General features: G+C 36.4%; 1 protein-coding gene across 1 annotated transcript; it reads left to right on the plus strand.

The window, feature by feature from the left end:
* The first annotated feature begins 6,421 nt into the window (after positions 1-6,421).
* LOC116171021 (serine protease lint) lies at positions 6,422-23,251 on the plus strand. Its single transcript, XM_031487691.1, has 5 exons — positions 6,422-6,425; positions 7,934-9,889; positions 18,648-19,019; positions 22,335-22,570; positions 22,925-23,251. The coding sequence occupies exons 1-5, from the start codon at positions 6,422-6,424 to the stop codon at positions 23,087-23,089; spliced, it is 2,733 nt and encodes a 910-aa protein (XP_031343551.1). The 3' UTR covers positions 23,090-23,251.
* The last annotated feature ends 1,307 nt before the right edge of the window (positions 23,252-24,558 follow it).

The following is a 24,558-nucleotide window of genomic DNA, read 5'->3' on the forward strand; positions in this document are numbered from 1 at the left end:
ATGTTTTGGTCAAACATTGCAAATAAGAAGACGAGGCATTGCTCAAAGTTGTCACAATCCAAAATGGACGGCTATGATTCAAAATGAATATCTGTATTTTGTTTTTAGTACACTTTTCTTCATATACATTTAAAAGCGTTTATGATGGTACAGCCTTTACTGTATTGCGGCCACAAACTCAAAGCTATTCGAGTTTTTGAATAGAGACACACAATTTCAGATGAAAATTTCTCCACATTATTAAAAATAGGTCATAAGTAATCAGTTTCATGCCATGTAGAGTAGAGAATTCCATTGACTACAAGAGCTGAACCTGCTTCATATTCCAGAAAAATAAGACCACAAAGTACACCATCCATTAAACGATCTAGATAAAAGATTGTTTAAGAACCTTCTTGAAGTCACTTGATACTTTGACATTCACAAAAATTCTGTAATAACCCGAGTCCACCCGAGAAACGATTGCGCAACTCAAAACTCCCGCCAAAACTGACGGAAACCCATGACATATGATCGTCCAGACCTGTAATTTTAACCAAGCATAAATCCTTATTGAAGAACCTTAATACCTTCTGGTTGTGACGGACGAATTAGCGTATACCTTCTTAGAAAAAGGAAGTCCAAAAAAATCTCATTTTTGTGGCGCCCCAAAATGCAATTGCAGCAAATTCCTACAAATACCACACGATAAATTATACAGCCGTTTTTATAGAGTAAACCTTCTGATCATTTCGATGCGTGCACAGTAGGTATACCCTCTGCTAATTTTACGACTGCAGCCCTGGAAACACTACAGAAAATAGTATAAAAGTATAAAGGTAGAAGAGACAATAATAAATCTGAAAAAATTATCAAAGTCCTCGTGTGAGATCGAAGGGACTTCAGCGCATTTTTGTGTGGCAGATCAGTATTCTATTAGCCACTTTTTACTCAACCATGAATAAAAGATCTTGTCGAAGGATACCACATTCCCTTTGACGGTATCCACTTCCGATGTCCCGTTCACCCGCAATTTGCGTTTGAAGATTTAACTCCATCTTCAGTAAGATCGTGTTGGGGGCTACCACATTCTCTTTGACGGTACCCACTTCCGACGTCCCGTTCACCCGCAATTCGCGTTTGAAGATTTGACTCCACCATCAGTAAGATCATGTCGGGAGCTACCACATTCCCTTTGACGGTACCCACTTCCGACGTCCCGTTCACCCGCAATTCGCGTTTGAAGATTTTTCTCCACCATCAGTTAGATCTTGTCGGAGGCTACCACATTTCCTTTTTCGGTGCATACTTATATTACACCCACATTTTGGTGGATCTCGCTAAAAACCTTCCACAAGATAGTACTTAATTTTTGGGGGGCACTTCTCATTGCTCGAGCTTCTATTGGCGACACGAGAAAGAGAGACAGCCATTCGAGATTTACGAAACGTTAAAACGCGTGACAGAATTCGCAACGGAAAGTAAAAGGTGCCCGAAGTTGACTACCTTACGAAGACGCGCGCGCGCGCCTTGCAAAAGGTCGTTAATTTCGCCCCTAGATCAAAAAACAAAATTCCGCCACGCAGGAGTTGTGCGCGTTTACAACATCTTTCCGACGATACCAATTTGAAAAGAATCGGACCAAAACTGTAGTAGAAGATAGGAAAAAACTGAAAAACCTTCACGTTAGTATACTACGCTCGAGGATGACGCCCAGATGTCGCCAACCCCACATCATGTAGCCCTGTCCCCAAGGTTTACAAATTACACGGCCTTGTAGATATACGTACACCCGTTGCCTTTCTACAAGAGTTCTTCTACGCGCCCACATTTGCTGCCAGCCAGGCGACCAGCCAGCCGGCCAGCCAGCCAGCCAGCCAGCCAGCCAAAGTGAGATTAAAAGCTACTTTTTACAAATAAATTTGCAAAAATGCGCTAAAAAGGAAAGGTCGCAGGATATGAGGAGACAGCTGCGGAGAAAGTGAAGGAAAAAGAAGGAAAGAATTGCTTAAAAACTTTAATTAATCCTGAAATAGCGGGTATATTCCAGGTTACTCCAATATAATCTGTACCTTGCGTCTTGTCCAAACTCGGCTATTTTATATCGTTAATAGGACAAAAGATACATGGGCCATTGGAGCTTAAAAATATCAGTACATGAAGTTATGAGGGTAGCTCGTTTGATTCTTTGAAATCGGATAAATATTCCCTTTTATTTCACAGTCTCATTCGGCGGATAATTGAAACGTCAAAACTACCAGAGTAATGAAATCCCTCGAGAAATAAGCAATCTGGCCAAGCCGAGGATCGACGTCATTTGCAAAAATCGTGCCTTAAGGCAATTTCAAGATCAAGTTTTTTATACGCAACGTATTTACATAAGTAGAACGTGAGACGTAATACGAAGTACGTTCGTGTAGAAGAAAAATTATTGCTACGTGTAGTGTAGTCCAAGTGCATTTTTCTTCCTCCGTAATTTATTATATTATGATGGTTACATTAAAACACAACGTTGCCGCGGTTATAAAATCGATAAAGATATGCTGATGGTTTATCAATTCTTTGTAAGGCCGCATTTACAAGCCGTACACACGACTACCAGTAATAAATATGGATTGTTTCATGCAAGAATGTGACATTTAATTAACCCTAATTATACTCGTACCTTAACGTAACTGAAATAAATTAACCCAAACATGCAATTTATGTTTACTTACCTTTCTTTGGAAAATAAACAAAATGGAAGTTTATTTGCACGTGTGCCCTCAACATCTTGAGACTATTTTCAAATGATTAACTTTCGTACAATAAAAGCGATCAGTGCGTGTTGAGCTTAATGAAGTGGTGAGGCAAAATTTAAATAACTTGGCTGTGAATAATAAACTGAGAATTTTTTAATCAATTTTGTGTTTGTATACGATCCGTTTTCCACAACGCAAATGCAGGAAAAAAGTAAACAATTCAGGGAAGGGATTCCTTTCGTTTAATTAACAATCAAAAAATATTATTCATACCACCTAGGGGCATTGTAAATCGAAGCTATATGGCATCTACATCGTTATACAGTTTACATAGATCTGCACTAATTATGGATATTAGGTGGCGTAATTGGAAAAGACTATTATAACGCTCGAATCTTGAGTAGAGAAATCATTTTCCCAAATCGCAATGTAAATTCTAATGAGTAATGACCATTTGCATCGACAAACCTAAGCTGAGCTTGATTTAAGCCATTTTTCTTGCATGAACTTCGTAATTCTAGGGATAAATCTAGTTGTTTTTGAGTCACCCACCGTCGTAACTGCCCCTTCATACTGGTCTGTTTAGCATGGTTTAGCAGCGCTGCACTGCGTCCTGTCCTTCTGCTCAGAAGCGCTGCTAAGTCGCCCAGTGCGAAGGAGCACTTACGAGTATTTACTTTGAATTTTCCAAGTATAAGCATTTGCTTACTTTTATTCATACGGGCCAATGAATCAGTAATTATGTTGACATTAAATGCCGATTTAATTAATAACACAGCTGCAAAGCAATAATCAGTCAATGTTAATTAATTTATCCTTAATCAACAATGGGAAAAGAAAAGAATATAAAGACTACAAGCAAAAGTAACAATTATTCGTCAAAGACGCCAAGTTTAATACTGAATTGGTTTTTTTTTAATAATTGGCTTTTTGAACCGATTGTAATTTTTTTGTGGGTTTCATTGAATAATGCAACAATTTATAAATGTGATACCATTTAATTGAGGGCAGAATTCAATTTTTTTTCGAAATATGTATATAAAAAAATCCTTAAAAATATTTGTTAATCTCTCCGTTTCGAATTATTTTCGTGATTTCACCTGACATTCTTCGTATTTGGTAATTGAGTCAACTTCGTAGCTACAATAATAAGAACGTTATTTTTAATTGGAGTACATTGTATACATAATTTAGTGCGAAAATGAGTTAATACATAACGTAAATTACATAAAAGGATTAAGGTACAAATAAACTAATGGAATGTGATTATGTAATATAAGTGACAGGCCGCGGATTGGTTCTACTACGAAATGGAACGATAAAATATAGAAAATCGGTGCTGACTGCTTAGAAATTTATCTCAAATACAGTATTTACATTTAAACATTTAAAGAAAGAAACAAAATCTGATAACGACGTAGCATCAGAAATTTGGGGCGCTTCTTAATTTAAACAGCACAGCACAATTGAAACGTTTAATGTAATTTTCTGGCGCAAGCTTCGTAACAAAAAATTAAATTGAATTTCTTATTTGTGAATTTCATTCATTTCTTTTATAAATACAAAAGAACGTGAAACTAAACGAAACTTATTGTTCTCTAAATTGGAATTGAAGAAATGATACCCATTTAATAACGAACATTCATCGTTTTCTCTGCATTACAGCATTTATTACATACTACTAATCAACGCAACGGTCAGGAGCAGTTTCAGAATTTCTTCAGAACAACGCCCTACATTGGCGAATAATTAATTAATAACTCTACAAAAAAGTATGATGAGGATTACAAATCTCAACGGTAGCAATAATTAATTTACAGAACAAAGTGGTGATATTTATCTTCGCAACAGTATACACCTACCTCGTTGAAAAGCTTTTAAAGATTTTCTTTTTTGTATTTAATAAAATGAATGAGGAAAGTTTAATTAGCATTCAGGCCGCGTGTTATACTTTTTGTGGAAGGTCCGGCTCAAAAGAAAAGTAAGTATCAGTTCGATCACAAACTATATAGTATATTTGATGACTATTATTTTAAAGAGAGGCGTAGTAGGAGGGCCTATTCCGGTTGGTACAAAAGGATTCCAGAAAAACTTTTTTATTGTTCCAAAAAACTAGCTTAATCAGGCACCAGCTGCAACTTTATGTTTATTTATCGATAGTGTTCATTCACGATTAATACTCAATTTTCTACAAAACTGCAGGAAAACATCCGGCTATGTAGCCCAACGGTCTACCACTGAGCTACACGGTCACAGTCCATAAAAATCGCGTGGTTCAAGCGCTATTTCATGACGTTGTGGATTAGGTCTATCGCGAATACCAAAACAAACAAGACGCGCCACGTTCTGTACCTCAAGGTGGTGTAGAAATGAATACACTTTGAATTTAAAAAATCAATCAATAGCGAGAAACATTAGAAAAAATTATAAAAATTGGGAGAAAATTTTCATACTTCCGCCAATCGGAACTTATTAGAAGTATGGAAAAAATAACATTCTCGTGCACTTCTAAATAACACTGGGGAAAAGAATTAATTCCGAAAAATTTCCCCAAGTCATTCGGAGATTTTCCAGAAAACATGGATTTCTTCTAAATGACGACTAAGACTGAATGCCCCAAAACCCAATTTTGTTACATTCGCCAAACACTTTACGTTTTCGGGGTAACAAGAACTCAAATTAGACTTGAATGTTATTTAACCAAAACTCGAATGTCCCCATCACTCTTTTTCTGATTAATCCCTACCTATCTCTACTGATTAATTAACGCCCCAAAATCTTATTAACGAAAACGGCTATATTTGATTCTTTCGCCTCGTTTCTGCTCCACTGTTTCCACCAAAGCTTCTATGCTATTCTTAAGGGGTACCCGNCACCAAAGCTTCTATGCTATTCTTAAGGGGTACCCGACCAGGCAGCACCTAGGCATGCCAAGGATCATTGTGTCTACCACATTTCTAGGTTCAAAACCAGTTCCTCTCTAACCTGCACACGAAGTTATGAAGAGGACATACCAACCCTGTATCAAAATTATGAAAATTTATGTTAATGCGACAAATTTTAAGAAAATTGCAGTAAATTCTAGATGCCTTTGACGACATAAGTGGAAATTTTGATAAAATAGAAAGTCATCCTGGGGAAATGTGAAAAAGTTTTTGAAAGTAGTAAGTCAATCAGTCATACTTCAGAAATGTAGAGATGTTTTGTGGAAGTAAAAAAAATACGGGGTAATTAATTCGTAATGCATAAAAAGATAGTTTTTTTTCTAGGTTCTATTGAAACACGGTTATATTTTCTTATAATTTGGGAAAATTCCATACAAAAAAGAGGGACTAAGAGGAATCTTTGGTTAAAGTAAAGGCCATACAAAATCAATTATAAAGCACATGTTTTCGGAGTTTCGTGATTAAGAACTTTGACCTCATAAAACCGTTTAGTTTAAATAAAAGGCTAATTTTTCAAGATCTGTTTGTTGATATTGTTGTAGTGTAATAGGTTGATATTAAATCGGTAAACATGCAAATGAAAAGTGACACTTTCGTTAATATGATCAGAACCCTTATCAAAGTTTCGAATGCGATATGATGGATACGTCTAAATCATACGTTGCTGTCCATGATTAATAATTTTTCGCAAATATAAAGTTCTACACTTCTACAGAAATTATAGACTTTAAAGTGAAATATTTCGGTAGCGAGGGTATGGGTAAATGATTTCATTCACCTATGAGACCTTTGCTTTGCGTTTTTAATAATTTATAAAATATGAATAGCAGAGCTGGGCAGTATTCGATTTTGTAAATACTTTTTAGTATTCAAATCCTTTAAAGTATTCAAATACTTTGTAATTAAATACTTTTCTGGAAGCAGTATGTGTATTTGTAACTCAAATACTTTCACAAATATTTAGTATTCGAATACTTCGCAAAGTATTTGAATACTTAACCTTCCTTTTTTACAAAAAATCGACTACACCAAAATTTCTCGGGAAAACACTTTTTCTTATTAATTTTTGTGCGTAGAATCCAAAACAATTCGTACTTTTTCGATCAGACTTCTCAATCAAAAGTTATAGACTAGAAACCAATTTCGAATGAAAATTCAAAGGGCTGTAACTTTTGAACTAGTAGCCCAATCTTGGAACTGTTTGAAATTATGGATTCTACAGGCCACATTCTATAAGAAATTTTATTTTTAAATTTTTAATATATTTGAGTGACAAGTATTTGAATACTTTTTACTGTATTCGAATACTTTTGAAATACTTTTCAAAGTATTCGAATACCTTTGATAGTATTAGAATACTTTTGAATACTTTTTTTCGAATACATTCTAAAGTATTTGAATACTTATTTTTTAAAGTATTTGAATACTTTTCAATGTATATGTATCAAGTATTCGCTTGTGCTGGACGTAAGAGTATTTAGTATTCAAATACCTTTGATTTGTGTAAAGTATTTACAATATAGTATTCAAATACTTTTTTAAGTATTCTGCCCAGCTCTGATGAATAGTCTTAAGCAGGGTCTTAAGTAAACAATTCTAAAGGCACTATGTTTTCAGTGCGGGAATTTTTTAACATTCAGCTCGTATTCGGAAACTTTCAGACAGACGAAATTCACCCAGCAGTGTTCCTGAAATGTTTTGTTAATACCCCAACTGGCATAATATGTTCATACAGTATATTGTAAACACTCTCCGGGAATGGAGAACAGGCACGGAAAAAGAATCATAACCCAGAGTTCTCGTCCTTTTATTCCTATAAGCTGCAACTCGTTATAACTTTAAAATTGTTTCGAGTTGTATTGGAAAATTCCAATCCCAAAGGAGTGGGTAGAGATATTCATTCCTATCCACTTCTAATTACCACAAATTATAAAAAGTACGCGTGGGCAACGTGACGTCTATGAATTACAAACTAATCGATTTTTCGAGTTTTTCACTGTTTGCACTTTCTTGCATTGTATCGCAACAGAAGTTCCACCTGAATGAATTCAAAAGTAGTTCCTTCTAGCAAGCGCGGAAAATAATTATTGCTGAATTAATAATAGCGCACTTTCCGGATGATTAGAACGATACACGTTAACTTTATGACAAATTAATAAAGTGCGTGTTTCTAATTACTTCCTTGAGAAATATACCAAGGTTAAACTAAAATATAATTTTAATGTTTATGCTCGTACATTAAATTGATTTTCGCTTTTTCATTTTCAGATTCGAGAAAACTGTTTGGTGGATACAGAATAACTCCGCGACTTTGTAAGCCTACAAGAAAGATCGCGACAGATTCAGGAGGCCCGACTATTTGTATGTTCAATCACGAATGCACACATAGGAATGGCCAAGTTGTCGGTGCGTGTATGGATGGGTTTCTATTCGGCGCTTGTTGTCAGCTACCTATGGGTGTCATGGGTGAACTTGTTGAAAGTGATCTTAATCCAGTGAGACCACCGGATAATAATTTCGTGTACAGTCCCACCACTAGGCGAACAGTTACCACCACCAGTAATCCTATCGACGAAGGGGCATACTTAATTAACGAGGGGTTGTTACCTACAGCTCAAGAAAACGTGGTGGTACAAGTTAGTGGAGATTATGGACACTTCAGCACACCTGGCCTAACGCACTCATCTACAGCTGAGACGTACCTATTGCAATCAGAAAATAACAATATTGATCCGGATGAATTTAAACGGCCAATTAAAATATCGTCCGTATCAGACAACAAAAGAACAACTACACGAAATGAAGCAACAACGCCGGGTTACCGACCAACGTCTTCGTCACCTTACATACACATTTCAATTTCAAATGCGCCTGATTACTATACACCTAAACCAGCTACAAATAAAATTCCTAAACCTGACCATGACCACTTTGTTTTGGTGCCTACAATAAACCAACCTCCAAAGCCCAATAAAACTCAAGAATTTGATTCCATCGTTAACATAATACAAATGTTAAATGATAGTAATAGTTCTACTGAGTCCTACGCAAATTCCTACGAGTACACACCTGCTAGTAGCAGAAAACCTCCTTCCACCTCGTACGTGTTCAGCTTAACGCCATCTAGACGCCCCGTCATTCAAACCACTTCTCCAATAACTACAATAATTGCCACTAAAAAACCGCCATCTACGTCATACGTCTTCAGTTCTACTCCGCTTCCTCACAGACCTGGCTCAAAACCCACAACCAGCAAAACTAAATCACCTAAACCCTCTTCAAAACCCACCAAAAAAGTGTCCAATCGGCCGTCTCAATCTACTGCATCTAGCCGACCCTCTCATTCTACATTTGCCAGTTCTCCAAGCGCCTACGTTACGACTAAGAAACCATTGTCAACTTCTTACGTTTATAGCTCAACAATTTCGAAACGTCCTACGACAACGGCCCCACACACGCCCACCTACGAAATAACGGATTTCACCTCGGCCTATCCCTCAACGCCCAGTAGCAACTACGCCAGCTCCCCTCCGACAATCATAATTTTAGGCCCGTCCACAAACACCCCGCTGTCATCCCCTTACGTTGTCACCGAAGTTCCAACGAAGAAGAAACCAGTAACGCAAGTTACAATCAACAATCACGTAACGCATAACTCGTACGGCACGTCGGAGGGGGCGAACCCCACAATTTTAATTACCCCAAAACCGAATCTCTCCACCATCAAACCGTACAGCCCCACAACCGAATTTTACACCCCTCAAATCGAAGTCGAAACCTCCGTCAACGACCTCATCAATTTCCCTCCGGTACGCAACCCAAATTTGAACATATCCGCCTCGATCTACGAGGACGGATTTACGACGCCCCAGTTTTTGGAGGACGACGCCTTGAACATCAAGATGGATAACTTCGTGAACAAAATCGTGCAGAGTCTCCAGGAACCGTTTCAGGGCTTGAAAGACGTGGTGTACAATAAGAATACGACGGTGTTCACGGAGGTAACGAAGAAACCGACGAAAAAACCGAGCTCTGGCACCAATTCGAAGCCGACGACGACGACGGTGAAGAAGCCGTCGACTAAGAGACCGGCGGGCGGGTCTACGTCGAAAAAGCCGTCCGTTTCTACTAAGAAAACTGGACCACCTAAAAAGGTGACGACGACAACACCGGCTTCGTTTGAAACTGAATTTCCAGCAACGTCCAGCGACGATTATCAGCGCTGTAAGTATGCTTTAGTTTATGTTCTTCCACTAACAATCAACCCTTTGACGTAGGCGTCGAGTCGTCGACTTGAGTAATACAATTCATTATAGCATACGCTCATGTGAATAAAATACATATAGATGAGCGGCTGTGGCTCAGAGGGTCTGAGCTTTGGTCCAAACCACCAACCTATACATAATGTATATTCAGGTGCAATTAACTGTTTTAGTAATTTCATCGGGGTAGAAATGTAGTTTTACCTAGAGTTTTACACTTCTGTGTTATTTCCTTCATGCTGCACCACCACCTCTTTTTAACTTAACATTTTGTGCAGAGCTTTGGGGCTTTTAGGAAATTTTTATTTTAAGGTCAACTTTCCGACTTGGCTTTGAAGCCGGAGTGCCGCATACTAAATCTGGAAGTTGGAAATTTCTAGTTCGAAAAGAAACTCAATTTTCAATGCATTTAACGTGTAAATTTTGTATAAATGGAAAAATGTTTATTATTACCGTTTTGGTAACTAGACTTAAGATCACGCAAAGCTCAAATTCTTAGGCGCTTACGTAGAAAATTAATCATATTTCACTGATCACTGTCATTGTGGATTTTCTGTTTAAACATGTCTTGGGGAAGTTGACCATTTTTTTGTATTTACTCTTCGAACACTTCTAGGAACGATTCGCAGTTATTATGATGTCTAGGTTCTTCCTATTCTTCTGATTCTCTGGTTTCTTGAAACTGTTCGTATTCTTTCGGTTCTTTGGACACTTTAAAAATCTATCATATCTTTACATTCTTCTCATTCCTAAGATTCATCAATCTCTTTGATTCCTCTGGTTGCTTAGATCTTTTTATAATTCCTCAGATGTTTAGGATCAATTTCATTCTTTGGTTTTTCCCATTTTCCAGTTTTTTCAGCTTTTTCAGATTCTTAAGATCCTTCGAATTCCGATTCTTTTTGTTAGTTGTCTGCCAGCTGGCAGGTTCTTCGGTGACAATCAATTTCCTTTTTCTTCTTCTTTGCTTCCATCCACCTTCCGTCTCCACCGATCATTCCATTAGCGCTCAACACGTGCTCCACCCAGTTCCTCTTTATCTTTCTAATATTGCTTAACAGTTGTATTTCTCCTCATTTCTTAATTTTAAATCCATCTCACTGTGAAGCACCACTCTCTTTCTCATAAACGTTTTCTTTGCCATTCCAGTTTTTATCATTGTCTTTTTTTCACTCAACCAATCGTTTGATATTACTGTGCCTAAGTGTTTACTTGTTTTTACTCGTTCCAATTTCTCTACCCATCCATTACTTCTGCTCCAACATTCTTTATCTTCCACTTCTTGTTAATTTTCAATTCATACGTGTCTTCCATTTCTTCCAGTTGTTTCAACATTCCATTCAATTTTCTACAAATATAATCATATTGTCAACAAACCTGACTGGCATTACATTTGTGCCACCTATTTTTACTCCCTTATTCCTTTCCCAGCACTTCCTTACCATATCCTCGATATAGATATTGAATAAAGTTGCTGATAGACAACATCCCTGCCTAGCTCCTCTTCCTATTCAATGTCACCTCCTGCTTTGTTTACAAGTTACTGATCAATCTTTTTTCTCTACAATCCGCATCCTTTGCCCTTTTAACAGTTTTTTGGATTTCACACAATCGAATGTCTTTTCCAGATCTACTAGGGACAGATTTACATTCTTCTTCGTTCTACATATATATTTCTCAAATTGTTTTTACTACTGATATACACCCCGTTATCCTCCTCCATTATCCTCCTCAAACTCTGATAGGAGAGAATAACATCCCCAACAAAATCTTACGAGCATGATCTATAACACTGATGGTTCTTTGTTCCTCGCATTTCTTTGTTCCCTTCTATCTCCTTGCATTTATTTAGCAGTTAGTTTCTCTTCTTAATTAAATATTCAGTCTTCGTATTTCTTTTTTCCCTCTGCCGTATTTTATCGCTTATACATCCTCCTTCCTTCCATCTTTTCAATAATTTCAAATGTTATCCATAGTTTCTTTGATCTTTTTCCTCCCCCATACCCCACCTCGTTCTCCGCTACTTTGATTGTCACATTCTTCATGGTCTTCCGTTTGTCTTCTGTAGTTTCATGACTCTTCCAATTGCCCTCTTTATTTTTTTTATCCATCCGCCTGAATTTTATTTCGAACTTTACCAAAAAAAGAAGATGGTCATTAGAAATATCTGCCCTTGGCAATCCACACGAATTTTTTAACCCATTTCTGTATCTCTCTTTAATTATGGTTAAATCAATCTGCTTTCTAAATCTGTCTCCAGGAGATTTCCAAGTGTAAAGGTTCCTTTTATGTTTGAATCAAATGCTGGCTATAACCAATCTTCCTTTCCTTGCAGAATTCTATTAGACGTACACCCCTTTCATTCATTGTTTACAGTCCATATACTCCAAGGACTCAGTTCACTCTACTTTCTCCAAAACAAGCATTCCAGTCCCCATCACTATTTTGCAACAACGTCTTTTTGTTATACAAATTCTTTCAAGATTTTCCTCTTCTTCAATTATAATCCCATTTTTCAGGTTCTTTGATCCTATCAGAGCATTCAGAAACGTTTTTATGACTTTTCAATTTTTTGAGATCCTTTTATTTTTAGGTTTGTATGATTTTTTTTATTTTTACCATTTAATCCTCCAGATTTATCAAATTCTTCAGATCTAGTACGTTCGTTGGATTCTTAATGTTCTTCGCACCTTTTTGATTTTTTAAATGGTGAACATTCTTATGATTCTATGGATGTCTCCCTTTGTTTGAATTCTTCAGGTACTTAGGTACATAAGATTCTGAAGATCCTTGGTACTTCAGGTTGAAATATTACAATTCTGGAAATTCTCCAGATGCCTCAGATTCTTAAGTTTTCTTCGATTCTTCGAATTCTTTAAATTCAGTTCCCTCAAAACTGTCCAGATTTTTTAAATTCTTCGCTTTCGAGTACTTCGAATGTTTGTTTAATAGGATTTTTCTGATCTTTGAGATTCGAAACTAGTTTTGGTACATTCAGATACATTAAACTTTGAAGCAGTTTGGGCACTTATGATCGCTAATAGACACAAGTAGAAACAGCAAGGTATCATTTCATGATTTATTACATTTTTCTCTCACAGATTTTCTCCCACAAAATTTTAAAATACTCGCACTTACCCAAGTCTGTTAATATTAGCTTTCTGTGAGAGACCTCAGAATTTGTAAAAATGAAGAACGGCATTTCTCGAGTAACACGAATTAAACAAAAACATAATATTACTAATAGTCTTGTAGGCAGATAACTATAGTTTTTGGTACCAAAAAAAATGTTGTACGGTTTAACATTGTGTCTTCGTGCAGTTAGAGTGATTGCATCAAAAATTGGGCAAAGTATTAAAATAAGCTCCTATCGGTAACTCGCAAATTTACGCTAATTTATGAAAATTAGTTGCAAATTAAAAACTAACAGTCGTTACAAACCATGTTACCCGTAGTAATGAATGTAATAAATTTTATTGTTCCCATCAAAATAAACATTTACAAATCAATTTATATACCGTTAAAGGCAATTATTCACAACATGTATGAAGATTTTCACCAATTTAAATTCTTTAGCTATGCTGCATTTGATATTGTTCAAAGTCAAATATTGTTTTCGGGGCTATAACGGCATTTTGGCAAAATTAATAATGTAGTATATTCCGAATAATGCAAATCACGTTATGTTTGTTAAACATTAAGCAGATCTAACTTTGTTGTTACATGTTAATTAACACTGCGGATCTCGCCATCTGTTGTTGACATATTCGCTGGCATTTGTATATGGGAAGTCACTTGTAGTGCGTTTGCTTGCAGCTAATTTTCACATTTGACTCTCGTTTGACTTTAGATGTAGGTACGTTATTCAAACGACTTTATTAATAAAGTCCATGTATTTATCGTTAAGTCATACATTACCCCTTTAATAAAATCCCTCTAGAGAATTTGCGAAATCCTAGTATCGTGAGTGTTCCTAAGCTGTACACATTTTCTAACGCTAAATTTAAACTTTGAGTTCTCTAAGTTTATATATGTGGACAATCCAACGCCATTTTAGTATATTATCCCCAACACCTGCATAGTGGAAAGCTTATCACATAATTGATTTCATCAAAATCGTTGGTGAGGTCTCTTAATAAAATGAGCAACCCTTAATTGCAACTACGAAATTATTAAAACTTTATAGTTATGCAAACTTGAGGTCACAAGATCTTGAAGGGCAACAAAATAAGAAATTAACATTTTCTAGTTTATACTAACTCGTTGAAGGAAGCGCGAAAGCACTTTTATTCCCGAAGGGCAAAACTTATTTATGCATTGTACGAGTGTGTTGAAATTATACAGCGTTAATTAATTCTATTGATTTGCTGTATGTACTTTAACTGAATTACATAAACTTGAATACATGGCTATTTAAGTTTCCAGAATTTCTGTCAAGTTGTTCCCTAGAGTATATTCAAACTTAAAAAAGAAGTGATTACGCGACTGTATACGTTAGAGCAAATTGGAAATGAAAGTTTCAAATGTGACAACCCACACAAATTATATTAAGCGAAAGAAAGAAAAAAGGATTCGAAAGCTCCAGTCCGAAATGGGAAAAGGGATTACTTTTAACGTTTGGAGGATTAATCGGACACGAAGTTCTGTTATTAATACTCACTTTCGTGCTGAAAGCTTTACGAGTTGATCTAATTGAAGATCTCTACCTATTTCCCAACCTAAGCCTACTTCCTGTTAACAAACGAATACTTAATTGTTACGCATTCGATATTAACTAGCCTACGCTTCCACTAAGAATAAACACCCCGACAAAGGCTTTTAGAAATCCCACTCCGAAAGCCCTTGCAAGCACGAATGTACTACATCTTCCACTTTTTGGTTTCGGTCGTTCGCTTTTTGAATCCAGTAGAGCCATAGCCCTACAGTAACGAAAGGAAACTCGGAGAAAAACTGGAAGAAGTGCCCAAAAGGAGAACTTTTTTCGGAAATTTCTCCCTCATTAAGAGCTTTTAATCGTGACTTCTGTTCATTTCCATTTGATTGTCTTCTATACTTTTTAAAATCTTTCGTTCCTTCTGCTCCTCCGCTTTCTTCTACTTTAGATTCTGCGAAGTGTTCAATTTTACAATTTCTTCGCCTTCGGGTTCCTTTTGTTTGTTCAGGTTTCAGAATCCTTTAATGCTACACTGTTAACCGATTCTTCGGATTTCTTAGTTTCCTTTGTTCCAATTCTTTAGACATTAAGAATTCTTTAGTTTCTTCCAGTGCCTTGGACCATTGGATAGTTTTCTAGTTTATTATTGTTTGTTCGATCTCTTTTTTCGGAGTTTTTTGTTTCTTTGCATTTCTTTAAATCTGTCAACTCCTAAAATTGTTCCGATTCTTCAATTTATTCATACACTCTCGGATTGTTGCATTTTTAAGATTGTTCTGATTAGGCCTTTTTAGTTGCTTAATACTCTGTGGACTTATTCGAACTTTTCTAATCGAAAAATCTCTTCAGTTTCTTCGGATTTTTTCCCCTGTTTTCGAACCTATCGATTCTTCGCTTTACTCAAGGTTGATTCTCCGGTTTTATTAAAATGTCCAAATTCTTCCCTTTCCTCGAGATCCATCGATTTTAAAAAATCTTCTTCTTCTTCACATTTTTTAGATCCATTATATCCTTTAGATGATTTGGCTTTTCAGATCTTTCAGACTCGGTATTTTTTTAATTCTTCCAACACTTCTTCTACATTTTCAGCTTATATGAATGTATCTTATCATTCAATCTGAATCTTCTTTCTTTCCTTGGACTTTTAAAACTCAAATTCTTCAATTTTTTAGATCCACTCTCGGATCCACTACATTCTTTGGATCCCGCCAGTTCTTCAAATTCATCAAACCCATACCCATACTTTAACGTTTCCAGATTCTTCGCAGCCCGAGTGTATCGGATTTTTTTTCATTAGATCCTTTCTTCGAATTTTTCCAAAATCGCGCTGTCGATGCATCAGATTCGTCGGATTCTTTAGTGCACTCAGCCCTCAGGTTCTTTGGGTTTTCAGATTCTTCCGTTTCTTCGAACGCTTATATCCAATATACTTTTAAGGCTTCTCATTCAGATTCTATAGGCCTATGAGACTCTTCCGGTTTTTCGAGATCTTCAGGCCCCCTTCATTTCCATCACAGTTGACAAATTTATTCTTTGAATTTCCACTTAGAAAATTATTTATTTGGAAAACCAATTCAACCCGTTAGATTTGGACACTGTGAAATTTCTATGATATGCAATGTCTAAAATGTTCCAAAATTTCGAAAAAAATAAATCAATATTTACAGCTACCGTTACCCCCTTAAGATTCTTTACGATTTTAAGACTTCTTTCTACTATTAGTTTTCAGACCGGTAGGCCGCATCCTTCTGCGCACAAAGAAGGACACGTGACACACAAAAAACTTGGTCTTCTTAATTCATTTCCCCCCAACAGACTCTAGAGACGTTGATTGTGATATCTGGCAGAAGGCAAAGATACGCCCCCTATGACGGACTGCTGCCCGTTTAACGTGGCCGATAACTTCAATGAAACTGCTATTCTCAGCACGTACTGGCTTCTCTTTGACGAAATTGTTTAACAATGGAACAAGTTACGTACGTAGACAAACTTCAAAACAACAAAAACAGCAACTTGATTAATTATTACATGACCCGAATTCACTTCAAATGCCTACACCTAAACTTCATATGTCCAAACCAACATTGTTTACACAGGGATATGTATGAAATTTTTGAAACACTGCGCGCGCATGCGCATAGGTAAATTTTTTGTTTCTGGACCGATCTTACTTACTCAAAAGCTGCTTTCGCGCACTTGAAAAATAAAAAGTAAATTTCTTATTTATATATAATATAACTATTAACTATATACAAATTCATTCCAACTCATACTTTCTTTTTGTTTTCTTTTTTTATGTTTTAGGGTGTTATTTACTTTAAAACTGCGTGTGTACTTTAAGTTTGAGCTTAACTCTAGGTATGACTACTAATTATTTCTTTATGATTTTGTCCGATTTTTGGAATTTTTTTTCTGTTGGGACTATAAATATATTATTATTACTCAAACGAAAGCTGACGACACGGGACGGTAGATTCTCCAACTCAAACGAAAACTGGCGGAACGAGGCGGTAGACTCGGGCACCACCAGGGGAATATGGGATTGCCCCTGGACAAGAATTCGCAACGGTTGTGCAACAGTTGCCACAGAAAACCCGCCAGCGAAACGGTCTCCAGAGATCTTGCGCTCAGCGGCAGTTGGCTTCTAGCGAATGAACAGTAACAAATGTTTAAGCGGAACGGAAGGACAAATTAATTAACAGTATCTACCGAGAAACAAAATGCAGGAAAACTGAACACAACCCCCCTTATAATTACCTGAAGAGTAGTAGCAAACGCTAACCTTTAAATTTAATAGAACGATGATAAATAAGATCTCGCGAGTATAGTGAAAATTACCTTCCCGGTTCTACTCGTATTTAGTTATTTCGATCCAAAAATTAAAACTTCTTTATGTAATTGTGCCTTATACACTATACTTACTTATTTTGCCAAAATAATATGTATTTCTAAAATCGGTCATATAATTAACACCTGCTGTTAATTAGAATCCCGGGTCAAGCGGGCGAGGTACTTTGGGTGATAGCTGTGTAGCTCCGCGTGGCCTTGCAGTCGTAATGCTCGTTTTTTAACATGGGAAACTAAAACCGGTTGCTACAGGAATTAACGGAACTGAATATCTCTAGGGGAACAAAGAGAAAAATGATATATACAGCAGCTAGTTTTTTTTCTTATCGGCGGCTAAAACGGCAATTAATCTTACCTTCTCCTAGGTACCGAGTGTTCATTAAAGCTGGTAGAATCAAATGTACGGCATGCAAAGTGAGTGATTCGTACTTCTTATAAAAGCAAATTAAACATCCATGTCAAAAATTGCTACATCGATTAAGTACTTCGCTCAATCAATTTTCTTTCTTAGGTCCCTTTTTACTGAGAAAGTTGATTGGAAGCAAAAAATAGTTTTGCTAGAAATGTCGTCAATTCTAGTGTTTTTGGGAAACGTCTAAATTTATTTATTTTTATTTGACCTCTACGAACAGTTGTATTTTCAGAACTCACTCCCACTCAATATGTAAGTACATGAGCAAAGCAGCATGTACCGAACCTACACAACATTCTGAAAATCATTACATATAACTTCATTGTATTAACCAGACAATGTTTTGTTCTCGTGCACTGGGGACATTTGCGCAAAAACAATTTGGGTGGGATCAGATGGGAAATATCGTTCATAATGAAATTCAAAGGCTTATAACCACGTACACGTTGCTACAACAGTATGGCTTTAGTTTACAAACGCAGAGATTACGGACATTATTTGCAACGGCTTACCCTCAAAATTAATTTGTCTAGTAATACCCGACGTAACTGTAATTGCGCGGCCTGATGTATGCAAGCAATTTGGTACGTTCAAGATGGGATCTTATTAGTGTAAATTTGCTAAACTAAGAAAGTTCGCATACGAAAGTCACTCATCTTCCTTAGTATTAAACTAATTTAAAGGCGACAAAGGCAAGGAAGCAAAATGAGAAATTATTGTTGTTTTGCACTACTCTCAAATATTAAAACCCGTTAACGTTGCTCAACTGGGATTACAGATTTTAATTAATCTATAATTTGATTTCAGATTGTGGTATAAGGCCTTTATTAAAAACGGCGAGGATCGTCGGCGGAAAGGGAGCGGCCTTTGGCGAATTTCCGTGGCAAGTTCTCGTCCGCGAGTCTACATGGTTGGGGTTGTTTACGAAGAATAAGTGCGGCGGTGTTTTAATTAGTAATCGATTTGTAATGACCGCCGCGCATTGTCAACCCGGTTTCTTGGCCTCGCTGGTTGCCGTTTTTGGTGAACACGACATTTCCGGTGAACGTGAAAGTAAAAGATCGTTAAGTAGAAACGTGAAGAGAGTTATTGTGCATCGGAATTATGATCCGGTTACATTTGAAAACGATCTGGCACTCCTTGAACTTGAACATCCTGTACTATTCGATGAGCATATAGGTAAGTGAAGCGATTTTGATCGTTTATGTTATTTCGTTGTATTTCGTAGAAAGTTTCTTCGATTAAATGCGTTTCCTATTAAATTGAATTATAACTACTTTCAAAACGATCAGTTCCGCATTACCTACATCGACGGTTGGCATTTACCATGCTGAATTAGACTAAGCCCATAATAACTTTTAAGCATGAACATATAATCCCTTAAATCTCGAAAATTCGATTTTTTTCGTCTATTCCTGCTTTCGTATCAATGAAGATTCGCCAATTTTTTAAGAAGTATCAGAATATCATATAGCAGAAATATTAATCTTTCATTAAAAAACTGAGAATAGGTTCCATCCCTGAAGTCAAGAGGTCAAAAGCTCTCCCTTAGAATTCAGATGCTATGGGAATCACTGCTTTCCCTCGCTATACTTTTTTCGTCCATCTCGATCGTTTCACTCTCCGTCTCTCGTCCGTTCTCTTGCCTTCGAGGGGTCTCTCTTTTTTTTCTGTCATTTTCTTTGTACATCTGCTAACTTTGGCTTTTCTTACATACATGCCGGAAGCACTTTATTCTTTTCTCTTGTTTTTAGTGTTGCCTGTTGCCTCTTCGTTCCTTTTCATTCTCTGATCTTCACTATTTTTTATTAAATACCAAATTTTTTGGCCCGTATGTCATAAGGTTTCACACTACTGTTTTAGTTGTTTCATGTGTCTAGCTCATCAGATGGGGTGTAGGTAATTTTCTAAATTGATGTTCTTGTTTTCCCCAGTCTTTGATCAAATTCATCCTCCGTTGCCGTTTTTTTTTCGTTACCATGAGCCCTAGATATTCGTATTGGCCCTTTTCTCTCAATATTGTCAATCTGCAGCTCTATCGGCTCGTCCACTGTTCATAGGTATTTTGTTTTTGCTAATTTAGCTTCCTCATCATGTAATTAGATATGCAATGTTCACTTCTAGTTTTTCTCATAAGTTTCTCTCAAGTTTCCGGAACGCTGTCTTTTCTGGTGTACCCTATTTTAAAAGTTACGAGTAACCCACAATTTTATTAATGCAACTGTTTGGGGTTAACCAGTTTGACCAAAAAGTTGGTTAGATTATCACAAGTAGAAGAAAGCTTCACTATGTAAAAATTTGCACTTTAATGTATCTCATTGAATTTATTCTGATGAGTTACAGAGAATAATTTTACCACTACGAACAACCAGATTGCAATCCCCCCTTCCGGTTCACGGCAGGAATCATTTACACAGCAGTTTTAACAAAGTTTCTTTGTGATAACGCGCCTACTTAAATTGTTCTTGACAAAATACACCGGTTTCTTCTCTTCCTACGTAAACATTTCTTGCGAGACGTTAACTGTGTATTACTTCCTATTAATTTTCATCATAATCCGTATTTTTTCTGTGTGTATAAAACTTACTGGTTGCAATAAGCCCTTGAAACTTTTTTCTTTTTTAATGTTAACTACCGGAACTCGCGCTGTTATATTTTACGTTCCAAACAAAAAACACTGGTCATGACGGTTGTTCAAAAATCGAATCTGGTTCAAACATTTTTTCCAAATTCTGCGATCAAAACCCGAATTTTCAGACTGCGCATCCACTACCCTAGCAGTAGAAAAACCTAATGAATCCCAAAATCTTCCACGAAACTTATTTCCATTGTAGTTTTACTAAGAACTGCCCCTTTTTAATATCACGTGTAATAACTACGTCCGCCATGTATTTTAATCGTGCCAATTGGATTCGTTATATTCATGAAAGCAGAGAAAAAAGAGGTGGGGACAACTATCTCAAATCTTGCTGACTTATCTCCTCTTGATCAAGAGAGTGACCCAATGCTAATTAAAAAGATGAAATATGATATAAATTCCAGACATCTCGGATCGAGACGCTTTCAAAACCCATTAATTCCATAGAAATTAACGGAAGCAAAACGCACCATATTTGCACCACGGTTGACAAATTTATTCTTTGAATTTCCACCAAAAATCATTTATTTGGAAAATCAATTCAACTTACTAAATTTCGATACCTACTGTGTAAAATTTTTGTGATATTCAGTGCCCATATTATTTAGTTCTCTTTCATAAGACATGTTCCTCCCATAGTGTCGTAAATAATTCGAGACGTTGTTATAGAGTTTTCTTATTGCGGTGTTTGTGTGTACTGTGTTGTTCATTGGGGTGGATCGTGTTATTTATTATGCTCCCATTTTACTTTGTCACACCTCTAACCTTTATGGTGGTGTTTCGTTTTCCTTTACAACTTTACTTTAACTTTAATTTAATTTAATACAATTTTAATTTTTCTTGTTTTTGATGTCCATATATACCGGGTGATCCAAAATGACTGCGGACAGTTTGAATTTCCCGCAAAACTAAACAATGTTGGTAACATATCAAATGTCAGAATCTTTAAAATAAATGCATCAAAAGCCATCCCCTTTAAAGCCTAAAAAGACTACGTGATCCTTATAAAATATTTTCTCTTAATTTTAATTTTAATTTTATCCCTCTCTTGTTTTGGGCCCTCAACAGGCATGCGCCCAATTACAGAGTGACCCGCATGGCGCATAATGCTATTTAGAGGTGCCTGAGTTTGTAAAATGTTGCACTTGCAAAGACCTTTGAAAAGGGTGTTATTTTTTCTTGTTTGCATTTTGCTTGAGACTGAGACTTCTTAAATCTGTACCATATTACCCCCATCCGTCTTTCGATTCCTATCGAATTTCGGGAATTAATTTTCGTGTTTGTACATTTCGTTGTTCGTTTCTTTCTGTGAGTTAGATTGTCAAACCCTAACGCCAAAACAACCCCTTAAAGGACCTACTGTTAGTTCTTCGGCCCTGTCCATCATTGGCCAAGTCCAAAATATCCCAAAATTTCAATCAATTTAAGGAATTGTAAGGATCTGAAGAATTTGAAGAACGAAAAGAATCCAAAGAATGTCACGAGCCTTAAACATGTGATGAGTAGACAGATTCTTAGAAGTCAGTTAATTTTCCGAAATGATTCCTTTGTGTTATAAAACTCGATACCAGTTTTCGTTTTCGTCGATATTTTATTATGGGCTGGAGCTCAATCTTTTAAGGAACGTGCAACCGAATGGTAATTACACCATCCTGAAATCACGAAAGCGTGAACCTTTTAAAATTCAAAGAGAGATCCTCAAAGCTGAAACCTCGACTGAAACTAAATTTCTCCAATGCCACATTTCATTAAACCGTTCTGCGATATCGATCTCATTCCCAAAGCGCGTCGAGAATTAAAGCTCAATTTCGCATTGTTCACAAGTTATAAATAAATAACCATACTTTTGCTTTTAGTTCCTATCTGTCTACCTCGCGAAAGTGAAGACTTTACTGGGCGAATGGCTACGGTTACCGGCTGGGGTAGATTAAAATACGGCGGTGGAGTTCCGTCAATATTACAGGAAGTTCAAGTTCCCATAATGGAAAACCAGGTCTGCCAGGAAATGTTCCGGACGGCGGGCCATTCTAAAGTTATATTGGAGTCATTCCTGTGCGCTGGTTATGCAAACGGACAAAAAGATTCATGCGAGGTAAGTTACTTTTTTCTGTACTTACTTTTAAAGCGACCAGTTTAATTTCCTAACTTACACGAAAGATAGTAGATAATGTTCTTTGATTTCCCTCAGGGTTTTCAGAACTAAACCTTGTTAGAACTTCGTATTAACGTTCACCTTCTTTATATCTGATATCATTTCATTTTCTCTGTTTTAATGCGTAAGTTTCTGGTGTAATTTAAACCAAAATTAAATTGTTGTAAGTTTATTTCGTGTAAATGTAATTGCCGTAATTGATTTGATTTATTCACATGACGCAAAAAAAGGTTCAATTACTAGAAAACGTTGTGTTACGTTCAACGGTCTAACAATGTTCTCAATTTTTTATAGGGTGATTCCGGTGGTCCTCTTGTCCTACAACGAGTGGATGGTAGATACCAGCTAGCAGGAACAGTATCTCACGGTATTAAATGCGCAGCGCCTTACCTTCCAGGCGTTTACATGAGAACAGCTTACTACAAGCCATGGATTGAATCTGTGACCGGTATACATTGACCCAAACAGAAACTGTTAGTGCCTGTGTGATTAAAGACTCTCAATTTTTGTTATAAGTTATTTAATTTGTTGTAAATTATTGTTGTGTATGTACTTGTAAATTTTAATTTATTGTCTTATTGATATTTTGCTTATTTTAAATAAAGTTATTTTTTTGTTATATTCGGCTGGATGGACCAATAGTCAGAAATATCCACTGGTCTACAGTCTGGAAAATGAAAATATTAAGTTTGCTTTGGGGTTTATCAAGTAAGTACTTACCTAGAATGAAGTTTGAACATAATAAAGAAAACACTACTATATTCATTCATTTTACGGGAAATACTGCTCGCACACCCCATTCATTATACCTAGAATTTAATTAAAAAGATGCAATGTCACTCAGGGGTGAAGTTCACCAATAATTGAAATTCATTTTCCATATTCCATTCCTTTTACTGCGCACACAGTATTATTATAATAGAACGAACTTAATTTCCGTCTTTTAACCTATCACGCAAAGGTATTCTCACATTCACGTTAAATAGTGACTAATAGAGTTAAAGTTCTCTGTATTTCCCAATTTTCCGGACATGTGTCAGTAAGATCCTATCTCCCCATGTCTGATAGAAATGGATATGAAAATGCGTAGCAATTCGCTTTTGACGTGGTAAATTATGCATTATAATAGACCAGTGCTAACAAAGAAGTTTATTCGGTATTCACAAAGGGTACCATTAATTGAGGTCACCTTTTTTGTTTAATAAGTATTCTAAAAGAGGATTGGGACTTTTGCACAGGAGCTAATGCGAATTAAATTATAAGCGTGATGAAAATTTTGTCCATGGAGATTAAAAACTTGAAAGTTTTAGGCTAAGGGATGAAAATATTATCGGGAACATCTCATCTTAATCGATGTTCCCAACAAGTTCGAAATTGACCTTCTTGAACTTTTTTTAATTCACCCCTTTGTTTCCTATGCGCCCTGTATGGACAAAAAGATGAATAATTTGAGTCTCCCATTCTCCAATAAAGAGAGGAAATCTTCACGACGTTTTTTTTATGGTAGAGAGTAAAATATGCCGATTCTTTTTAATGCCACACGCCAAGATCTTAATATAGAATCAGTGGCTAAGGAAAAATCTATAATTGCTGTACGGATCCTCATTTGTCAAAAATTAGTTAATTATCGGATTGCATTCGAAATTCTGGCCCAAGGGACAGAGGTGCCTCGGCAAAACCTGTCTCTTTTCCTAGGTAAAACTGGTATATCAAATTCCGATCGTATGGGCGATGATAACCATGGATCGATGTAATATACAGTGCTATCCATTTAGAAGTAGACTAGGGATCAACTTTTAAATGACAAAAATCCTTCTGGAAGACGCCTAATTTTATGCAACCGAAATAACATGCGCACGCATTTTGCAGTCAATCGTAAATAGTATGCTTTTACGTTATGATGAAGAGATATTAAATTCGGCCACTAT

Source organism: Photinus pyralis, unplaced genomic scaffold (genome assembly GCF_008802855.1).
Source record: "Photinus pyralis isolate 1611_PpyrPB1 unplaced genomic scaffold, Ppyr1.3 Ppyr1.4_LG1, whole genome shotgun sequence".
Classification (NCBI taxonomy): domain Eukaryota; kingdom Metazoa; phylum Arthropoda; class Insecta; order Coleoptera; family Lampyridae; genus Photinus; species Photinus pyralis.